General features: G+C 36.6%; 1 protein-coding gene across 4 annotated transcripts in view; it reads left to right on the plus strand.

The window, feature by feature from the left end:
- The window catches only part of kaznb (kazrin, periplakin interacting protein b), a 351,940-nt gene that overhangs the window by 316,267 nt on the left and 15,854 nt on the right, over positions 1-19,819 (plus strand). For 3 of the 4 annotated variants that reach the window (XM_061939051.2, XM_061939067.2, XM_061939075.2), the window contains 5 exons: positions 3,203-3,339; positions 3,423-3,593; positions 8,236-8,416; positions 8,666-8,799; positions 13,326-13,449. In XM_061939051.2, coding sequence (XP_061795035.2) covers positions 3,203-3,339; positions 3,423-3,593; positions 8,236-8,416; positions 8,666-8,799; positions 13,326-13,449 — 747 coding nt within the window. Of the gene's footprint in view, positions 1-3,202; positions 3,340-3,422; positions 3,594-8,235; positions 8,417-8,665; positions 8,800-13,325; positions 18,521-19,819 lie in introns of those variants that run through there. The other variant, XM_061939082.2, reaches the window with a different exon arrangement.

Below are 19,819 nucleotides of genomic sequence, written 5' to 3' on the forward strand. Positions count from 1 at the left end.
TTGGAATGTGGAGGATCAAACATGAATGGAAGGCGAGCGCTTGACATGGAAGGAATGCTGACCTCGGCATACTTCACGTGAGGTGCAGTTTTACAAAGTGGAGAGTTGGATTATTTTTAATCACAACACCATGTTTCTTTTCCTTAGGACAGTCATGGGGGGTCCTTGCAGTGCCCCCTTGTGGCTTTCTGCTGCACATTCAGGCTTAGAGTCTGCACTTTGGGCAATTCCCACAGTTTTAAACAACAAAATACCCAAAAAAGTTGTATATATATCAGCTGGATGCACTGTTTAGTTGTGTACCGTCTATATATCTACTGGAAGAATATTTAAAAAAAGATGGATTAATAAATAAAAATAACTTATATAAATATTTATACACACAATTAATTAAAACACATATGAAAATGAAAAAATTGCTGCCATTACTGTAAAAAAAATGAAATAAATTTAAATGCAAAAAATGTACTTTTTTATTCTATTAGTTTGCTTTTTAATTGTGGTTTTACGGCCCATCTCAATCTATTTTTATTTAAATAACTGATTAAATAAATAAAATTGCATTAAATACAAATACTAAAAATGTCAATTAAATAATTCAACAAATCAATAAATAGATCAAAATAAATTAAATAAAAGATTGAAATTATAGCTAAGTAAATCAGAACATTATACATATAATGATTGAATGGTTAGATACAAATAAATGCATACAAACAAATGTTCTATGTTATTACTCTGGAAAAAAAAAGTAATTATTAAAGCTTGGAGTTTTGGTATTAATTGTGCTTTATTTTGTCCTACCAAGCTCGTCAACATATTTAAAATATTATTTATTTAAAAATAAGAATATTTAAAAAAAAGATGTATATGTAAGTAAAAATAAGTAATATAAATATTTATACACACAATTCATTAAAAAAAAATATGAAAATGAAATAATTGCTGCCATTACTGTAAAAAAAAAAAAATGTTTTTTCAAATGCTAAACTTTTTTTTTTTTTTTATTCTATTATTTTGCTTTGTATTTGTGCTTTTACGGCACATCTCAGTCTATTTGTATATAAATCACTGATTAAATAAATAACATTACATTTAATACAAATACTAAAAATGTCATTCAAATAATTCAACAAATCAATAAATAGATCAAAATAAATTAAATAAAACATCAGAATGAAAGCTAAGTAAATCAGAAAATTGTACATATAATGATTTAATGGTTAGATAAAAATAAATGCATACAAACAATTAAATGTTCCATGCTATTACTGTGGAAAAAAAGTAATAATTAAAGCTTGGAGTTTTGGTATTAATTGTGCTTTATTTTAAAAATGTCAATTAAAGACTTAAACATATCAATACATGAAAATGATAGATACAAATATTACAATTGAAAATAACATATTCAAAGAGAACAACGATAATAAAACTAGATGAGTTGCGTGTGAATGCTCCAATGCTGAAGTTGAACTGAAATCCTGGATTATTTTTTTTTAGAATTGTGTAAGTATAGCACACAATTCCCAAACAGACTGAATATTTTGAAGTTGGAACAGTTTGAATCAGATGAAGAATGTGGGAGTTTTGAAGAATGTCCAATTTCTAAAAAGGAGTTTCGGGAAAAGTGGGAATCTTTTTCAAAATGGTAAAAAAAACTTGAAAGGTCTGAATGAGTTGAAATAGTTGGTGTTGGAATTTTTTTCAAATCGGTTGAGAAATGTTGAAGTAGTAACATGTTGAATTGAGAAATGGTATTAGGGAATTCCTGGAATTAGTTTTTTGTCCTAATTATAAGGAATGTTTTGACGGTGGAACGGTTAAAGTGGGTCGAAAGATGTGGAAGGAGTAGTCGCCAGAAAAAAGGGTGGAAATAGGGCTTTGGATAACCAGGAAATTGTGGAAAATACTGGAATTTTTGGTGGAATGGTGGAATGTGTTTGAATAGGTTGAAAAATGGCCAATTCATTTTAAATGGAAAAATGTCACAGAAAGCGTGAATTATGGGAAATCTGGGAATTTTTTTAGACGGTAGGAATGGTGTTGCTGGGATTAAAGGTCTCACCTTTTCTCCTCCAAACAAATTGCTGGGTATTGTGGCCAAACAAAAATTGAGCTGTTTGGCCACAATACCCATCAATATGTTTGGAGGAGAAAAGATGAGGCCGTTAATCCCAGAAACACCATTCCTATCGTCAAGCATGGTGGTGGTAGTATTATGCTCTGGGCCTGTTTTGCTGCCAATGGAACTGGTGCTTTACAGAGAGTAAATGGGACAATGAAAAAGGAGGATTACCTCCAAATTCTTCAAAACAACCTAAAATCATCAGCCCGGAGGTTGGGTCTTGGGCGCATAATTTATATATATATATATATATATATATATATATATATATATATATATATATATATGTGTGTATATATATATATGTGTGTGTATATATATATGTGTGTGTGTGTATGTATATATATATGTGTGTGTGTGTGTGTGTGTATATATACATATATATATAGCAGCAGGTGATAGCTTGCGTTTTCTGCCTGATCGTGGCAGTGACAAAACTGTGCCATGCACTTTATACTAACAATTGTCTGCACAGTTGCTCTTGGGACTTTAAGCTGCTTTGAAATGGCTCCAAGTGACTTTCCTGACTTATTCAAGTCAATGATTCGTTGTTTCAGATCTGTGCTGAGTTCCTTTGACTTTACCCATTGTCGCGTTTGTAACCGAGTCCAATGACTGCATCACATGAGCCCTATTTAAATGGGCTCAGAGAGGTCAACGGGTGTCGTCAATCATAATCACTGACATGAAGTTAAGGGGCTATGCCATGAATCTAATTTGATTTGATTGTAACTTTTCTACATTACCAAAATTGATCATGTATGTTGCTGTATGTATACTTTTGACCCAGCAGATTTGGTCACATTTTCAGTAGACCCATAATAAATTCATAAAAGAACCAAACTTCATGAATGTTTTTTGTGACCAACAAGTATGTGCTCTAATCACTCTATCACAAAAAAATAAGAGTTGTAGAAATGATTGGAAACTCAAGACAGCCTTGACATTATGTTCTTTACAAGTGTATGTAAACTTTTGACCACGACTGTAGATGAATTTTGGTGAAAAAAACCACATGCTTTGGAGCATTCCCACAATTATTGCAGATGTTTGACATGTACACGTTGTGCTTTACAGCAATGAAAGCGGACCGTAAGCGTCTAAAAGGGGAGAAGGGCGACCTGACGAATCAGATGCAGCAGCTGTACACAACACTGGAGAGCAGAGAGGACCAGCTCAGAGAATTCATACGCAACTACGACCAGCATCGAAAGGTAACACTCGACCCTCCAACCGCTCACGAAAACATTGCCAGCCAATGGCCACCTTCCATTGTCCGCCACGTGCGTTCTTGCAGGAGAGCGAGGACGCGGTGAAGGTCCTTGCCAGGGAGAAGGACGTGCTGGAGAGGGAGAAGTGGGACCTGAGGAGGCAGACCAAAGAGGCCACGGAGCAGGCCAACATACTGCGCTCTCAGCTGGACATGAAGGAGAACAGGATCAAGGAGCTGGAGGCCGAGCTTACCATGGTCAGTTTTTGGACGTCATATATATATATAAAACACATCAATGTCATGAATTTTTTCCATTCATCTCAGTGTTGATGATTAACTTCTTTAAACGTGCACACACAGACTTCCTGTTCAGTGCAAAGTAAACTTTAAAAAAAAAGCATGGCCATATTAACTAGAACAGTGGTTCTTAACTAGGGATGTCCGATAATGGCTTTTTGCCGATATCCGATAATTCCGATATTGTCCAACTCTTTAATTACCGATACCGATATCAGCCGATACCGATATCAACCGATATATACAGTCGTGGAATTAACACATTATTATGCCTAATTTGGACAACCAGGTAAGGTGAAGATAAGGTACTTTTAAAAAAAATTAATAAAATAAGATAAATAAATTAAAAACATTTTCTTGAATAAAAAAAGAAAGTAAAACAATATAAAAACAGTTACATAGAAACTAGTAATTAATGAAAATGAGTAAAATTAACTGTTAAAGGTTAGTACTATTAGTGGACCAGCAGCACGCACAATCATGTGTGCTTACGGACTGTATCCCTTGCAGACTGTATTGATATATATTGATATATAATGTAGGAACCAGAATATTAATAACAGAAAGAAACAACCCTTTTGTGTGAATGAGTGTAAATGGGGGAGGGAGTTTTTTTTCGTTGGTGCACTAATTGTAAGTGTATCTTGTGTTTTTTATGTTGATTTAATTAAAAAAAAGAAAAAAAGATACCGATAATAAAAAAAAAACGATACCGATCATTTCCGATATTACATTTTAACGCATTTATCGGCCGATATTATCGGACATCTCTATTCTTAACCTTTGTTGGAGGTACCGAACCCCACCAGTTTCATATGCGCATTCACCGAACCCTTCTTTAGTGAAAAATTAAAAAAAAAAAAAATTCAAATTCAAGACAAAGTTATATGTTGTTGGTAACACTTTAATATGGGGAACATATTCTAAGTAACAAAGACTTAATTTAGAGTTATTTGGTTAGGGTTAGAGGGTTAGGGTTATAACAAGGCCATGCCGAATAAGGCATTAATGAATACTTAATAATGACTAGTTAAGAGCCAATATGTTATTCTTGTTATATCATTGAATACAAATAAAAGCTGGCTTATGTTTGCATGTTAATAAGCAACTAATTAATGGTGAATATGTTGCCCATACTAAAGTGTTACCATTTTTTTTACTGGTGCATAAAATGAACCGTGCATGAACATCACCTTGTTCAAAAAACAAAACCAACAGTGCATAAACTCACAACAAATTACACACCTGCAAATCAGTCTGACTTCTGCTGTTGCCGTATCCGTAATACGCCGATAGGGAGAAGTTTTTATTTACACGATGAGTCGGGTGTGTTTTGACCTCCGCCGACTCACCGAACCCCTAGGGTTCGATCAAACCCAGGTTAAGAACCACTGAACTAGAATTATGTATACACTTTCTGTTCGACTGTCACTGGTAAGTACCCGAATAAATCTTTTAGCATATGAAAGTTAAAGTTACGTAAATAAGCTAATAATAATGGTGGGTTTCGGCTTTCGTTATGTCAAGAATCGCTTATCAATCAATCAATCAATCAATGTTTATTTAAATAGCCCTGAATCACAAGTGTCTCAAAGGGCTGCACAAGCCACAATGACATCCGTGGTTCAGAGCCCACATAAGGGCAAGGAAAAACTCACAACCCCAATAGGGCGTCGATGTGAATGGCTATGAGAAACCTTGGAGAGGACCGCAGATGTGGGTGACCCCCCCCCCCACCCCCCCCCACCACCACCCCCACCCCTCTAGGGGAGACAGGATGCAATGGACGTCGAGTGGGTCTAGCATAATATTGGGAAAGTCCAGTCCATAGTGAATCTAACATAATAGTATCAGTCCAGTCCATAGTGGGGCCAGCAGGAGACCATCCCGAGCGGAGACGGGTCAGAAGCGCAGAGATGTTCCCAAACGATGCACAGGCGAGCGGTCCACCCCGGGTCCTGACTCTGGAGAGCCAGCACTTCATCCATGGCCACCCGACCTGTGTGTCTTCCCCTCAACAGGGGAGAGGGGGGGGGGGCAGAGGAGAAAAGAAAAGAGACGGCAGATCAACTGGTCTAAAAAGGGGGTCTATTTTAAGGCTAGAGTATACAAATGAGTTTTAAGATGGGACTTAAATGCTTCTACTGAGGTAGCATCTCTAACTGTTACCGGGAGGGCATTCCATAGTACTGGAGCCCGAATAGAAAACGCTCTATAGCCCGTGGTGGGTTTCAGCCTCTGTTATGTCAAGAATTGCTTATGTCGATGTAAAGCAACTCCACTGGCTATTTTTTTTTGATCCACAATCAGTTGGTAATGTAATGTTTTGTTTTTATTTTTAAGTTAGTAAATAGATATGAATATGTAACATCATTAAACACAATACATCAAATTAAAAACAAATAAGGAAAATAGTACAGATATAGTAAAAGCTACAAATACAAATATATATATATATATATTTTTTTTTTTTTTTAAAGAGAAAGAAATATTACTGGGTGAAAATAAATCCACAAAATGTCTTCCTACTTCATATTTTTCTTGTTTTTATTCAAGGCAAACATGATCCATAATTTACAGGAATTATGAAGTATTGCCTCATAATTCAATTAAGTGCACACATCAAGCTTGTCTTTAGGTTTGAATATAGATATATATAAATATAAACAACACATTCTATAAAAGTGAAATTGCAATTGAATCATGACACCAACTAATGAATTAATTAAAATACAAATGGGATCATGGAATACATAAAAAAAACATTTTTTTAATAAGATCTGCTTCTTCTTACTCATGTTTGGATCTTAGAATGTGAAACTGTTAACATGTAACTGTAAGCACGTTAGAAAAATCACTATGTTGTTATTTCGTTTATTTATTAATTATTGTTGTTGTTTTTTTTGTTTTTTTCGTCTTTTTTTTTAATCATGTCCGAAATGTTTACAATACAAAACCGTATTTACAATACAATGCAATTAATATATGTACAAAATACAAAAATTAATCAATAAAATACAAGTGCAAACCCGATAAATATATTAATAAAAATACATTAAATATACAATGCACCACAAATGTGATCCAACACACATTTTTATTGACACAGTCTACTAATATAATAAAGTATTAAGGAATTTATTTTAATGTGTTAATGTCAAAATAACCAAAAGTTTAGATCAGCTGCAAACTTCAACAATTTAAAAAAAACTCTTACAGTGTCAAATAAAAGTGAGTATTATTACAAGTAGTAGTAGTAGTATTTTACTATAAATAGTTTAACAGTTAGACCAGGGGTCGGTAACCCAAAGTATTGAAAGAGCCATATTGGACCAAAAATACAAAATACAAATATTTCTTGAGCCGCAAAAAAATAAAAGCCATATATAAGTGTTATAATGAAGGCACCAACACATGATGTAAGTGTCTATATTAGCTATATTAGCCTACTATCAAAATTACTTTAAAAATCTTATATAAGTGTTATAATGAAGACAACACATAATGTAAGTGTCTATATTAGCTATATTACCCTACTATCAAAATGACTAAGTGTTATAATGAAGGCAACACATGATGTAAGAGTCAATATTAGCTATATTAGCCTACTATCAAAATTACTTAAAAAGCTTTATATAAGTGTTATAATGAAGACAACACATGATGTGAGTGTCTATATTAGCTATATTAGCCTATTATCAAAGGCTGACGCAAATCTTCGTTGACAGAAATGTTATATTTTAATTTTTATTCTACATATTTTTGCAACATTGGAAACAATTAGTAAAACGGAGACTTCTCACAGGATGACATAACTTCTGAAAATTACTGGCTTAGAATGACCCAAGGTACAGATGTGTGTGTCCAAGTTAAATGAAACGGCAGGCTGTCTTCTTCTAATGGATTTAATATAATCTTTGGCCAGCTAGGTAACGTTTGCTGTGGTCTGGAACAACATGGCAAACAAACAACTATGAGAATTGCAGCCAATATTACATACAGATAATGTGTCGTGAGACATGCAAATATAAATTAAATACACAGAGGACATTAAGGAAATTAAATGAGCTCAAATATACCTACAAACGAGGCACAATGATGCAATATGTACATAGAGCTAGCCTAAATAGCATGTTAGCATCGATTAGCTTGCAGTCATGGATTGACCAAATATGCCTGATTAGCACTCCGCACAAGTCAATAACATCAACAAAGCTCACCTTTGTGCATTCACGCACAGAACAAAAAGTTTGGTGGACAAAACGAGACAAAGGAGCAGTGGCAACATTGGAGAAAGTTGTCCATGTAAACAAACTAAGATGAGTTCAAGGATTGCTGAAATTAGTAGGACAAAACGGCGCTCTCCATATCCCCTCATCAGAGAATCATGTTTAATATAAACAGTGGGATTTCTAACAAGTAGGAAGGTTTGGGTCATGTTTGTTCTCCTGCAGAAAATATATTGTTTTCTTTTCCCATTTTCACACATCTCTGAAAGAGGTCCAGGGAGCCACTAGGGCGGCGCTAAAGGGCCGCGAGTTGCTGACCCCCGTGTTAGACTATTATAAACAATGTAACTTTGTGTTTTTGTTTTCTTAAGGCTAAGCAGTCTCTGGCCACGCTGACTAAAGACGTACCGAAGCGCCACTCGTTAGCGTCCACGACTGAGCCCGTGGTGAACGGCAGTCAGGAGTGGGTGATGCAGGCCGACCTCCCGCTGACCGCCGCCATACGGCAGAGCCAGCAAACGCTCTACCACGGACACAACGCGGACAGACAAGGTAGCTCGTCTTCTACGCCCTCCTGTCTCTCTCTGTAGCGAGACACTTGATTAGGTACACCTTTTCAACAATGCGTGGATTATTGGGTGGCGTTCTAGATGCAGGTGTACCTAATGAAGTGTCTATATCTTAGCTTTTCAAACTGACTAACAGACGGGATTCTTCCAGGTTTCTAATACTAACTGGGTTTCTGGTCAACGTGTGTGTCTTTGTGTGCGTGTGTGTGTGTGTGTTTGTGGCGCCCCCTAGCTGTGGTCAAGATTAGCCCCTGCCACTCGCGCCAGCCGTCCGTCATCTCGGACGCCTCGGCCGCAGACGGGGACCGCTCGTCTACGCCCAGCGACATCAACTCTCCTCGCCACCGGACTCACTCGCTCTGCAATGTAAGCCCTGATCGCCCGTTGTGTGTGTGCGTGTGTACGTGTGTGTGTGTGTATGTGTGTGTGTGTGTGTGGTGCTTCTTGGTGGTGGTGGTGGTCTTATATCGGTGGACTAATAAAGATCAGGCGGGAAGCCTGTAAGAAATAATGTAAATCCAATAAAGTCGTGCAAGACAGCCAAAAATATGAACACCAAACATATATTGTAAGAGTAGGTATTGTTGTGCATGCACAAAACAATGTCAAATACTAAACCCAAAACCAGTGAAGTTGGTACGTTGTGCAATTCGTAAATAAAAACAGAATACAATGATTTGGAAATATCTTATATTCAATTGAACAAACTGCAAAGACAAGATATTTAATGTTCGAAATGAGACACTTAATTTTTATCATCGTCTTGCTGAAATAAGCAGGGGCGTCCATGATAACGTCGCTTGGATGGCAACATACTGTATGTTGCTCCAAAACCTGTATGTACCTTTCAGCATTAATGGTGCCTTCACAGATGTGTAAGTGACCCATGCCTTGGGCACTAATACACCCCCATGCTATCACAGATGCTGGCTTTTGAACTTTGCACCTATAACAATCCGGATGGTTCTTTTCCTCTTTGGTCCAGAGGACACGATGTCCACAGTTTCCAAAAACAATTTGAAATGTAAACCATAGAACATTTTTACACTTTGCATCAGTCCATCTTGGATGAGCTCGGGCCAAGCAAAGCTGGCGGCATTTCTGGGTGTTGTTGATAAATGATTTTTGCTTTGCATAGTAGAGTTTTAACTTGCACTTACAGATGTAGCAACGAACTGACAGTGGTTTTCTGAAGTGTTCCTGAGCCCATGTGGTGATATCCTTTGCACACTGACGTCGCTTTTTGATGCAGTACCGCCTGAGGGATCCAAGGTCCGTAATATCATCGCTTACGTGCAGTGATTTCTCCAGACTCTCTGAACCTTTTGATTATATTACGGACCGTAGATGGTGAAATCCCTAAATTCCTTGCAATAGCTCGTTGAGAAATGTTGTTCTTAAACTGTTGGACAATTTAATCTGCTCTAATTCTTTTCCTCTTTGGTCCAGAGGACACGATGTCCACAGTTTCCAAAAACAATTTGAAATGTAAACCATAGAAAATTTTTACACTTTGCATCAGTCCATCTTGGATGAGCTCGGGCCAAGCAAAGCCGGCGGCATTTCTGGGTGTTGTTGATAAATGACTTTCGCTTTGCATAGTAGAGTTTTAACTTGCACTTACAGATGTTGCAACGAACTGTAGTTACTGACAGTGGTTTTCTGAAGTGTGAACATGTGGTGACATCCTTTACACACTGATGTCGCTTTTTGATGCAGTACCCCATGAGGGATCCAAGGTCCGTAATATCATCACTTACGTGCAGTGATTTCTCCAGATTCTCTGAACCTTTTGATGATATTACGGACCGTGGATGGTGAAATCCCTAAATTCGTTGCAATCGCTCGTTGAGAAATGTTGTTCTTAAACTTTTGGACAATTTGCTCACGTATTTGTTCACAAAGTGGTGACCCTCGCCCCATCCTTGTTTGTGAATGACTGAGCGTTTCATGGAAGCTGCTTTTATACCCAATCATGGCACCCACCTGGTCCCAATTAGCCTGTTCACCTGTGGGATGTTCCAAATAAGTGTTTGATGAGCATTCCTTTCTCAGTCTTTTTTGCCACTTGTGCCAGCTTTTTTGAAACACGTTGCAGGCATCAAATTCCAAATGAGCTAATATTTGCAAAAAATATCAACGTTTTCCTGTTCAAACGTTGAGTATTTTGTCTTTGCAGTCAATTGAATTGAATATAAGTTGAAAAGAATTTGCAAATCATTGTATTCTGTTTTTATTTACCATTTACACAACGTGCCAACTTCACTGGTTTTGGGCTTACCTTCTTTTTCTCTCGGTTCCAATCGCCGCTGGTTCTGACTCAGTCGATAGCATTCCTGATTTTCACGATCACATTTAGCTTGAGGTCTTTTAATTTTCTTCCATCCAAACTACGAATAAAACCTTTCTTCTACAAAGTCAGAAAAATTCAAATAATTGCTGCGGATTACACTCATCTCTCTCTTGGTCCGTCACATTTTTGCGTAAATTGCTTTGACTGATGAGGTTCGTACTGTCCTCAAGATGCCATCATTTTGAAAGGTATGCAGGCTGACCTTCTTGAGTTGTATTGCTACAACCTGCAACAATATTAGATACTGTGATTGCATCTGTGCCAAAATAATGTGATGCTGCTGTAACTGAGGTCAGCCAATGTGGCAGGCAGTGTTGGTCATCTTCCCTTAAAAAAAAGTAACCAATTACTGTTACAAATTACTTCTTTCAGCAAACTATTGTGCCTTCTTTTTCTTCATTTTGTTTTGTATACGCTATTATGTTTGATAACATCTGATTGAAAAGGGAGTTGTTTCCATTTATTTATGTATTATTTGTTCATATTCTTTTTTTAATTGATGTTTTTTATTATATTATATTATAATATAATACAATTATAATATTTATTATGATATTATAATTTATTTATTTATTTTTTATTTTATTTATTTATATATAAACAAAAACATATTTTGACATTTACGTCACACAATGTGTACTATGTGTCAAAGACAAGGCCCACGGGCCAGATATGAATGATCTATGGCCCCCAGGATGATATTTGATTAGTATTAGAACCGGCCCTGCACGCACCAATACTCATACTTGCCAACCCTCCCGAATTTTCCGGGAGACTCCCGAAATTCAGCGCCTCTCCCGAAAACCTCCCGGGACAAATATTCTCCCGAAAATCTCCCGATTTTCAGCCGGAGCTGGAAGCCACGCCCCCTCCAGCTCCATGCGGACCTGAGTGAGGACAGCCTTTTTTCATGACGGGAGGACAATAGGGTGACAAGAACTAAATCATCCAGACTACAGATAAATTGTATTATTATGTTTATCTTACCTAAAAAAAAAATATATTTATTAATTTACAAAAAAAAAATATACATACATGTTTACTATATTTTGCTAAAAACATCAAAATTAATTGTATTTTTATTTGTATTTTTTCCTGACTCCTTATTACATCCAGCCATAGAATTATACATTACAATAAACATATTTAAAATAATTGATTTTAAATTATCATAATAATTCATTTAAAATGACCATATTTAATTATTAAAATAATTGCTTGTTTATCAACAACTTTAGCATTTTATTCATTACATTTTGAAACTCTCAGAAGCCAAATTATGTTATATTCCTTAATATTTATTTATGCAAGTTTGAAGTATCAATGATCTAAACACAGTTTTGTTTGCATATTTTCAGGATGTAGATATATATATATATATATATATATGTATATATATATATATATATATATATATATATATATACTGTGTATGTATGAAATACTTGACTTGGTGAATTCTAGCTGTCAATATACTCCTCCCCTCTTAACCACGCCCCCAACCACGCCCCGCCCCACGACCCCACCCCCTCCTCCCGAAATCGGAGGTCTCAAGGTTGGCAAGTATGCCAATACTCCATCAGCGTTGGTGCTAGGAATTTTCAAAATGGGGTCCCAGGGACCCCATCAAGTCATAAAAATGGGATCCCACAGTAAATGTTTGGGATACCACTTTTTTGTAAGCGTTTTTGAAAACAAATGTTAAATGTATGCATTATCCTGTTATATCTCACATTCTGTATTATTTTGGAAAAAGGTTGTCATAAACGTTACCTAATTCATAAAAAAAAATAATAATACAAAAGAAAACACATTTTTATGCATGTGTAAATTTATTCAGTTATAAACATTCACTTTCTTCTTTCCTTCATGGACTTGACCTTTTTCTATATTTTTATTGTAATATTTTCAGAATGTGTTTGTTTCAGTTGTGGCCAAAGTAAGACAAAGAAAACAATCTTAACTTGTCTTAATTTTTTAGTTTTAATGCCATGATTTTAATAGTCCGGCCCGCGTGTGCACAGATTTTTACTCCACGCGGCCCCTGAGCTAAAATGAGTTTGACACCCCTGGCTGATTGTGCAAAATAGGTTTTACATATGGGTACGCTACACTGCCCCCTGGTGGAGGCTCGTGTGTTTCTAGTTGTCACAGCAGATGTGAACTGGACAAAGCGCTTAAGTGGCGCTGGTGCAGTGTTATTTAGGATTTGATGGGCCATTCGTATTGATGCTAATCTTTGAATATTGGCAAAATTTGGGAATGTCCGGCGGGCAAGATGGAAAAGCTTAACGGGCCGCATGTGGCCCCCGGGCCTTAATTTACCCAGGTCTGCTATAGTCCAAGACCCATCTCTCAAGTGGTCTGGGTGAAATGGAGCAAACACGCCACGGTACATTTGAACCCAACCAATCACGACAAGTGTGAACACATCCTAAGTGTGTGTGTGTGTGTGTGTGTGTGTGTGTGTGTGTGTGTGTGTGTGTGTGTGTGTGTGTGTGTGTGTGTGTGTGTGTGTGTGTGTGTGTGTGTGTTTCAGTCCATGGAGGACTTGGAGGACCAGAAGCGTAAGAAGAAAAAGGAGAAGATGACTTTAGGCTCCCTGTCACGCGTCTTCGCCCGAGGAAAGCAGCGCAAGTCACTGGACCCGGGCCTGTTTGATGGTACTGCCACACCCAATTATTACATAGAGGAGGATGCCGACTGGTGATGCCGAGTGTGTGAGAGCGTGTGCGCGTGTGTGTGTATTTGAACGTGTGCGTCATAGCCTACAAGAGACTGCTTCTCCATCAAATGTATAGTATATTATCCTCAGATTGTATGTATGTAAATTATATATATATTTATAGATGTATGCATATGTATATACGTTTACATGCATATAAATATATACATGGGGTTATTATCACTCAATGTGTACACATGCTGTGTTATCTTCAACTTGTCTTTTTGTTTTTCTACAACTGGAGACTTGAAGGACTGCTGTTCATGTAAAAAAATAGGAGTGTCTTAACTGTTCTAATTTGTTTTGTTTTTTACATTTACCACACTTTCTATCCCACACAGCCCATTTCACACAATCTCGCTGGCTTTAAGCTGTTTTTTTTTTTATTTTGGACACATTGCCAATTTGTTGCTTTATTAATATAAAAACCGATCATTTAAATGTCCCTAAGTGACGTAAAGTAATAGGAGCTGCTTAAGTGCTGATTATGCAGTTATATCATATCACACTGTAGGTTATTAGCGTGCAAAACAGTAAAAAAAAAAAAAAAAAAAAAAAAAGTGCATTTAGGCAATAAAGGTCACCCTAATACCGTTTTTCCTCAAAATGCAATTAAACACCCCCTTAAGTGGTTCCACTAGGTGCCTGTAATTACTGTACCTGCTACACTGCAAAACGTCAGTGTTCAAAAACAAGGGGAAAAAATACAAAAATGAGGGGTATTTTATTTGAACTAAGCAAAATTATCTGCCAATAGAGCAAGAAAATTTGGCTTGTCAAGACTTTCCAAAACAAGTAAAATTAGCTAACCTCAATGAACCCAAAAAATACCTTAAAATAAGTATATTCTCACTAATAACAAGTGCACTTTTCTTGGTAGAAGAAAAAAAAGACCTTTTTGCTCAATATGTTGAAAAATATTCTTAAATGAAGTAAATGCTAGTGCCATTATCTTGACATAATGATATGCGCTCGGCATTACATTTCTTGAAACCAGCAAACTTATACTAAAAACCCATTTATTGTTCTTAATGGAAACATCTTGTTCCTCTCGGGGTCTCCTAGCCGCCTAAAAATGCGTTTTTCCATCGATAGCATGACATCATCGCGACAAGTGCGTGCTCTTTCAGTCAATTAGTGCGCATATATACAGCCCGGCCCCCGGCCAAAATGTTTTTAATTGTAATTTTGAAGAATTTATTTTAATGGGCATGAACCTTTTCTGTTCAAAATTGTTATAAATGTTAAATGTTTAAATATTAACTGTCAGTTTACTGTACTGTGCCAACTGTACTACTATATGAGTACATATTTTCTATTATTACATTGAAAATAAAACAGCAAAGTCCATTTGGCTGTCATCTGTTTTAATTATGAGACACATTCGTGTCAAAATCATGATTTTTTTTTTTTCATGCTTGAAGTAAGAAATGATTACTTTTAAAAAGTAGTTTTATACTTGTAAGTGTTGATGACACAGCTTTGCAACAGTTGATATTCTAGTTTCAAGCATGTTTTACTCAATATAGGTCATAACATCTCAGCAACAAGCTGTAATATCTTACTGAGATCATTTAGGAGCAAAACCCTTAAAACAAGTAAAACACTCTAACATAAAATCTGCTTAATGAGAAGAATTATCTTATCAGACAGAAAATAAGCAAATATCACCCTTATTTGAGATATTTAATCTTAATTAGATTTCAATTTTTGCAGTGTACACCAGCCCTGGGCAATTTTTTTGACTCGTGGGGCCAAATTTAGAGAAAAAAATGTGTCTATTTTTAGGAACAAACCTCACAATAATGAACTGATTGAATGCTAAAAACATTACGACAGACCGCCTTAAAAGTGGGGGGGGGCATAGCTCGGTTGGTAGAGCGGTCATGCCAGCAACTTGAGGGTTCCAGGTTCGATTCCCGCTTCCGCCATTCTAGTCACTGCCGTTGTGTCCTTGGGCAAGACACTTTACCCACCTGCTCCCAGTGCCACCCACACTGGTTTAAATGTAACTTAGATATTGGGTTTCACTATGTAAAGTGCTTTGAGTCACTAGAGAAAAGCGCTATATAAATATAATTCACTTCAAAAACAGAATGGACTTTTAAAAAATTTTACCGAATGCGACACCTCGAATGTACATGAAAATAATGTGGGATTTACAATATTAACTATGAACGATAAAACACTGAATATCAACAACACCCGCTCTCGAAGGACATATTTTACAATTAAGCGAAACGCAACAAAAATGCAAACAAACACAGCAAAATATGAACGTGAAGGATAAAAAAAACAAAACACCTCCAATCTGATATATCTGATATATCACTAAACTTTAGAACTTTGTTGTAAAAATATCCTTCTACGTCTGTCCCTGACACTCAGGCTGGCCTCTCTGGAAACACTCTGTGGAAACGTTCCCCACCCACACTGCTTGGTGCCTCGTCTGAGCTGCTGTGACTTAGATTACCATAGTAACTAATTAGATTACCATAGTAACTCATTAGATGACCATAGTAATTAGTATATCATGCAAAAGTGAAGATTCCAACCATTGAAATACTTTGTATAGTTGAAGACTTATGGTCATTTGAAAACATCACTGCACATCATAATGGCAGCTACAGTTTCCATCTTAAAGATGTAAACACATTTTTGGGGGAATGGGCCAGGTTGAAAAGCTTAACGATTTGCATGTGGCCCCCGGGCCTTAATTTGCCCAGGTCTGTCGAAATGCGACCATTTGCACCCCTCAGGGAATATTTTACATTATGAAGGAAGATCAGGGCCACATTGAAACATACAGATTTACTGTAAAATGTTTGAGAAAAAAAAAATCACAATAAAATGACTGAAATATATTAAACAGAACATTCTGGCCTATGCTAAAGTTAATACATGAAAATAAATAATACTTACTGTACAATATGAAAAATAGCTAGTCAAAAATGATGTAGTTATACAAGTTATTTATCTGAATAAAATGACATTTTTGGCTGATGAAATAACTGAGGATACATGCATTTTGTTGCACTGTTATATATTTATTATAATTCAAGAATGATAAAAAAAAAAAAAGCTAAATGTAGAATATAATAAAATATAAATATGCTTTGGTTTAAATCAGGGGTGTCAAACGTACGGCCCGAGGGCCGAATCAGGCCCGCGAACAGGTTTTATCCGGCCCGCAGGATGAGTTTGCTAAGTATAAAATTTTACCTGAAATTTTTTGAATGAAAGAAACTGCTGTTCTAAATGTGACCACTGGATGTCGCAATAGCAATTATTCGTATCTTTGTAGATCAGTGTTTTTCAACCACTGTGCCGCGGCACACTAGTGTGCCGTGAGATACAGTCTGGTGTGCCGTGGGAGATTATCTAATTTCACATATCTGGGTTGAAAATATTAATTAATAATATTATTAATTATAATCTAATAATATTATTAATTATAATCTACAAGTTATGTGTTGTTGTTGAGTGTCGGTGGTGTCTGGAGCTCGGCAGAGTAACCGTGTAATACTCTTCCATATCAGTAGGTGGTGTTAATTGCTTTGTAGATGTCGGAAACAGCGGGAGGCAGAGTGCAGGTAAAAAAGGTTTCTAACGCTTAATCCAAAAAATAAACAAAAGGTGAGTGCCCCTAAAAAAAAGGCATTGAAGCTTAGGGAAGGCTATGCAGAACGAAACTAAAACTGAACTGGCTACAAAGTAAGCAAAAATAGAATACTGGACGACAGCAAAGACTTACTGTGGAGCAAAGACGGCGTCCACAATGTACATACGAACATGACATGACAATCAACAATGTCCTCACAAAGAAAGATAAAAACATCTGAAATATCCTTGATTGCTAAAACAAAGTAGATGCGGTAAATATCACTAAAAAAAAGACATGAAACTGCTACAGGAAAATACCAAAAAAAGAGAAAAAGCCACCAAAATAGGAGCGCAAGACAAGAACTAAAACACTACACACAGAAAAACAGCAAAAAAAAGTCCAAATAAGTCATGGCGTGATGTGACAGGTCGTGACAGTACACCTACTTTGAGACAAGACCTATATTGATGCATGGTTGGTTATGGTTTAAAGTCATATCCAACAATTGCGACGACTTTTTACTGTCAACTGCGTTTTGTTTTTTAAATGATTTCTGCTGGTGGTGTGCCTCCGCATTTTTTCAACGCAAAAAATGTGCCTTGGCTCAAAAAAGGTTGAAAAACACTGTCGTAGATGATGCTACATATGTACAAAATAAACCACGTTAGTACATCAGTCGAGGAAAATTATGTCATTTGATTCTGATATCATTTTTTTTATCTTGATAGATTGAAAATGAACACCAATGAGTTGACTGATGAACATTATCACATAATTTATTCAGAAAATATAAATAACGACAAATAAATTATTAACCACTACATGTAAGTGTAAAAAAAACAAAAACAACATTATGATTTGTACAATTTCAGAATGTGCTTGTTCTATTTTTAAACAAAACCTTCTGAAGTTGTCTTTATTTTTAAGTTATCGTGCCGTGATTTTAGCAGTCCGGCCCACTCGGGAGTAGATTTTTCTCCATGTCATACTTGCCAACCCTCCCGGATTTTCCGGGAGACTCCCGAAATTCAGCGCCTCTCCCGAAAACCTCCCGGGACAAATTTTCTCCCGAAAATCTCCCGAAATTCAGGCGGAGCTGGAGGCCACGCCCCCTCCAGCTCCATGCGGACCTGAGTCCGCTTTCCCACAATATAAAGAACGTCTACAGTAAAGCAGTCCGTCTGCCGTAAACAGCAATGTTGTGACACTCTTAAACAGGACAATACTGCCATCTAGTGCATTTGATGAAAGCACTTTTGTGCGTGCCACACATCAATGCATAATCAGAGAGGGTGTTCAGCATGGTTAGAAAGATAGTGACAGAGAATAGAACAAGGATGGACAATTCAACCCTTAACTCAACAATGAGTAGATGAGTGTTATGTGTGTGTATATGTGTAAATAAATGAACACTGAAAATCAAGTATTTCTTTTATTTATATATATATATATATATATATACATATATATATATATATATATATATATATATATATATATATATATATATATATATATATATCCATCCATCCATCCATTTTCTACCGCTTATTCCCTTCGGGGTCACGGGGATATATATATATATATATGAAATACTTGACTTGGTGAATTCTAGCTGTAAATATACTCCTCCCCTCTTAACCACGCCCCCGCCCCAACCACGCCCCCCCGCACCCACCCCCCACCCCCACCTCCCGAAATTGGAGATCTCAAGGTTGGCAAGTATGCTCCATGTGGCCCCCCGATCTAAAATGAGTTTGACAGCCCTGCTTTAAATGGAGACCTCTGTAATAAATACATGAGCTTTCCTCGTACGAACTGACAAAAAGGATTTATTTTTAATACCACACCTCTAATGCACTTTAAACACCTGGTTTATTATACCAAGATGAGTAAATTAACGCTCCCAGCGGCTATTTGAGGAAAGACGATATTAGTCTACCAGCCTGTTAGCATTGAGCTGAATAAGAAACATCTGCACGACTTACTTTGTGTTGCATTGTTGTCGCCGCTTTCAGTTGTTTACTCATTCACCCATTCATTGCCAAACATCATCATCCCTTTCTTTCTTTCTTCCTTATCTCCAACTTGCATTGTAAATGCAAGGTTCCCCCCCACCCCCGGTTGTGTTTTTCCCTGCTTTGTGTAAAACTCTCTAATAAACCTCTGCCTATTGTGGAATAAAAGATGACATCCATTGAAGTATTTTATTCAAACTGAGGGAAAAAAAAGGGAGACGAAATGAAATCCTATTTTCATTACGAATAAAACAATGAAGACATGCAATGAAGCCAGTGATGAGTATAGTGTTGTTTTGTCTTTTCCTCTTTCACCATTTTAACAAATTAGATTTCTGGGGGATTATTCCCATCACTCTGGTCCGCTGCACACCATGTTTGTTTTTTGTTTTGTTTTTCTTAGCCCTTTTAAGAAGTACTGGACCTTGCATGTGAGGATGAATGAGGTAAACACATCCTCCGTGAATAATTGAGGAATAATCCCAGTGTCTCTAATGTTTCTCATGTTTCTAGTGGTCTTATTAACCTTCCTCCTCCTCCTCCTCCTCATCATCATCAGGTAGTCACTTTACTAAACACACTCATGTGATTTACTGTAAAGGCCATTTTAAGCAATCTTGTTTATTGCCTACTTAGGGTTTGCATGTTTAAAAGTTCTAGGGTTGTACGGTATACTGGTATTGGTA

The sequence above is a fragment of the Nerophis lumbriciformis genome, linkage group LG03 (genome assembly GCF_033978685.3).
Source record: "Nerophis lumbriciformis linkage group LG03, RoL_Nlum_v2.1, whole genome shotgun sequence".
NCBI classification, from domain to species: Eukaryota; Metazoa; Chordata; class Actinopteri; order Syngnathiformes; family Syngnathidae; genus Nerophis; species Nerophis lumbriciformis.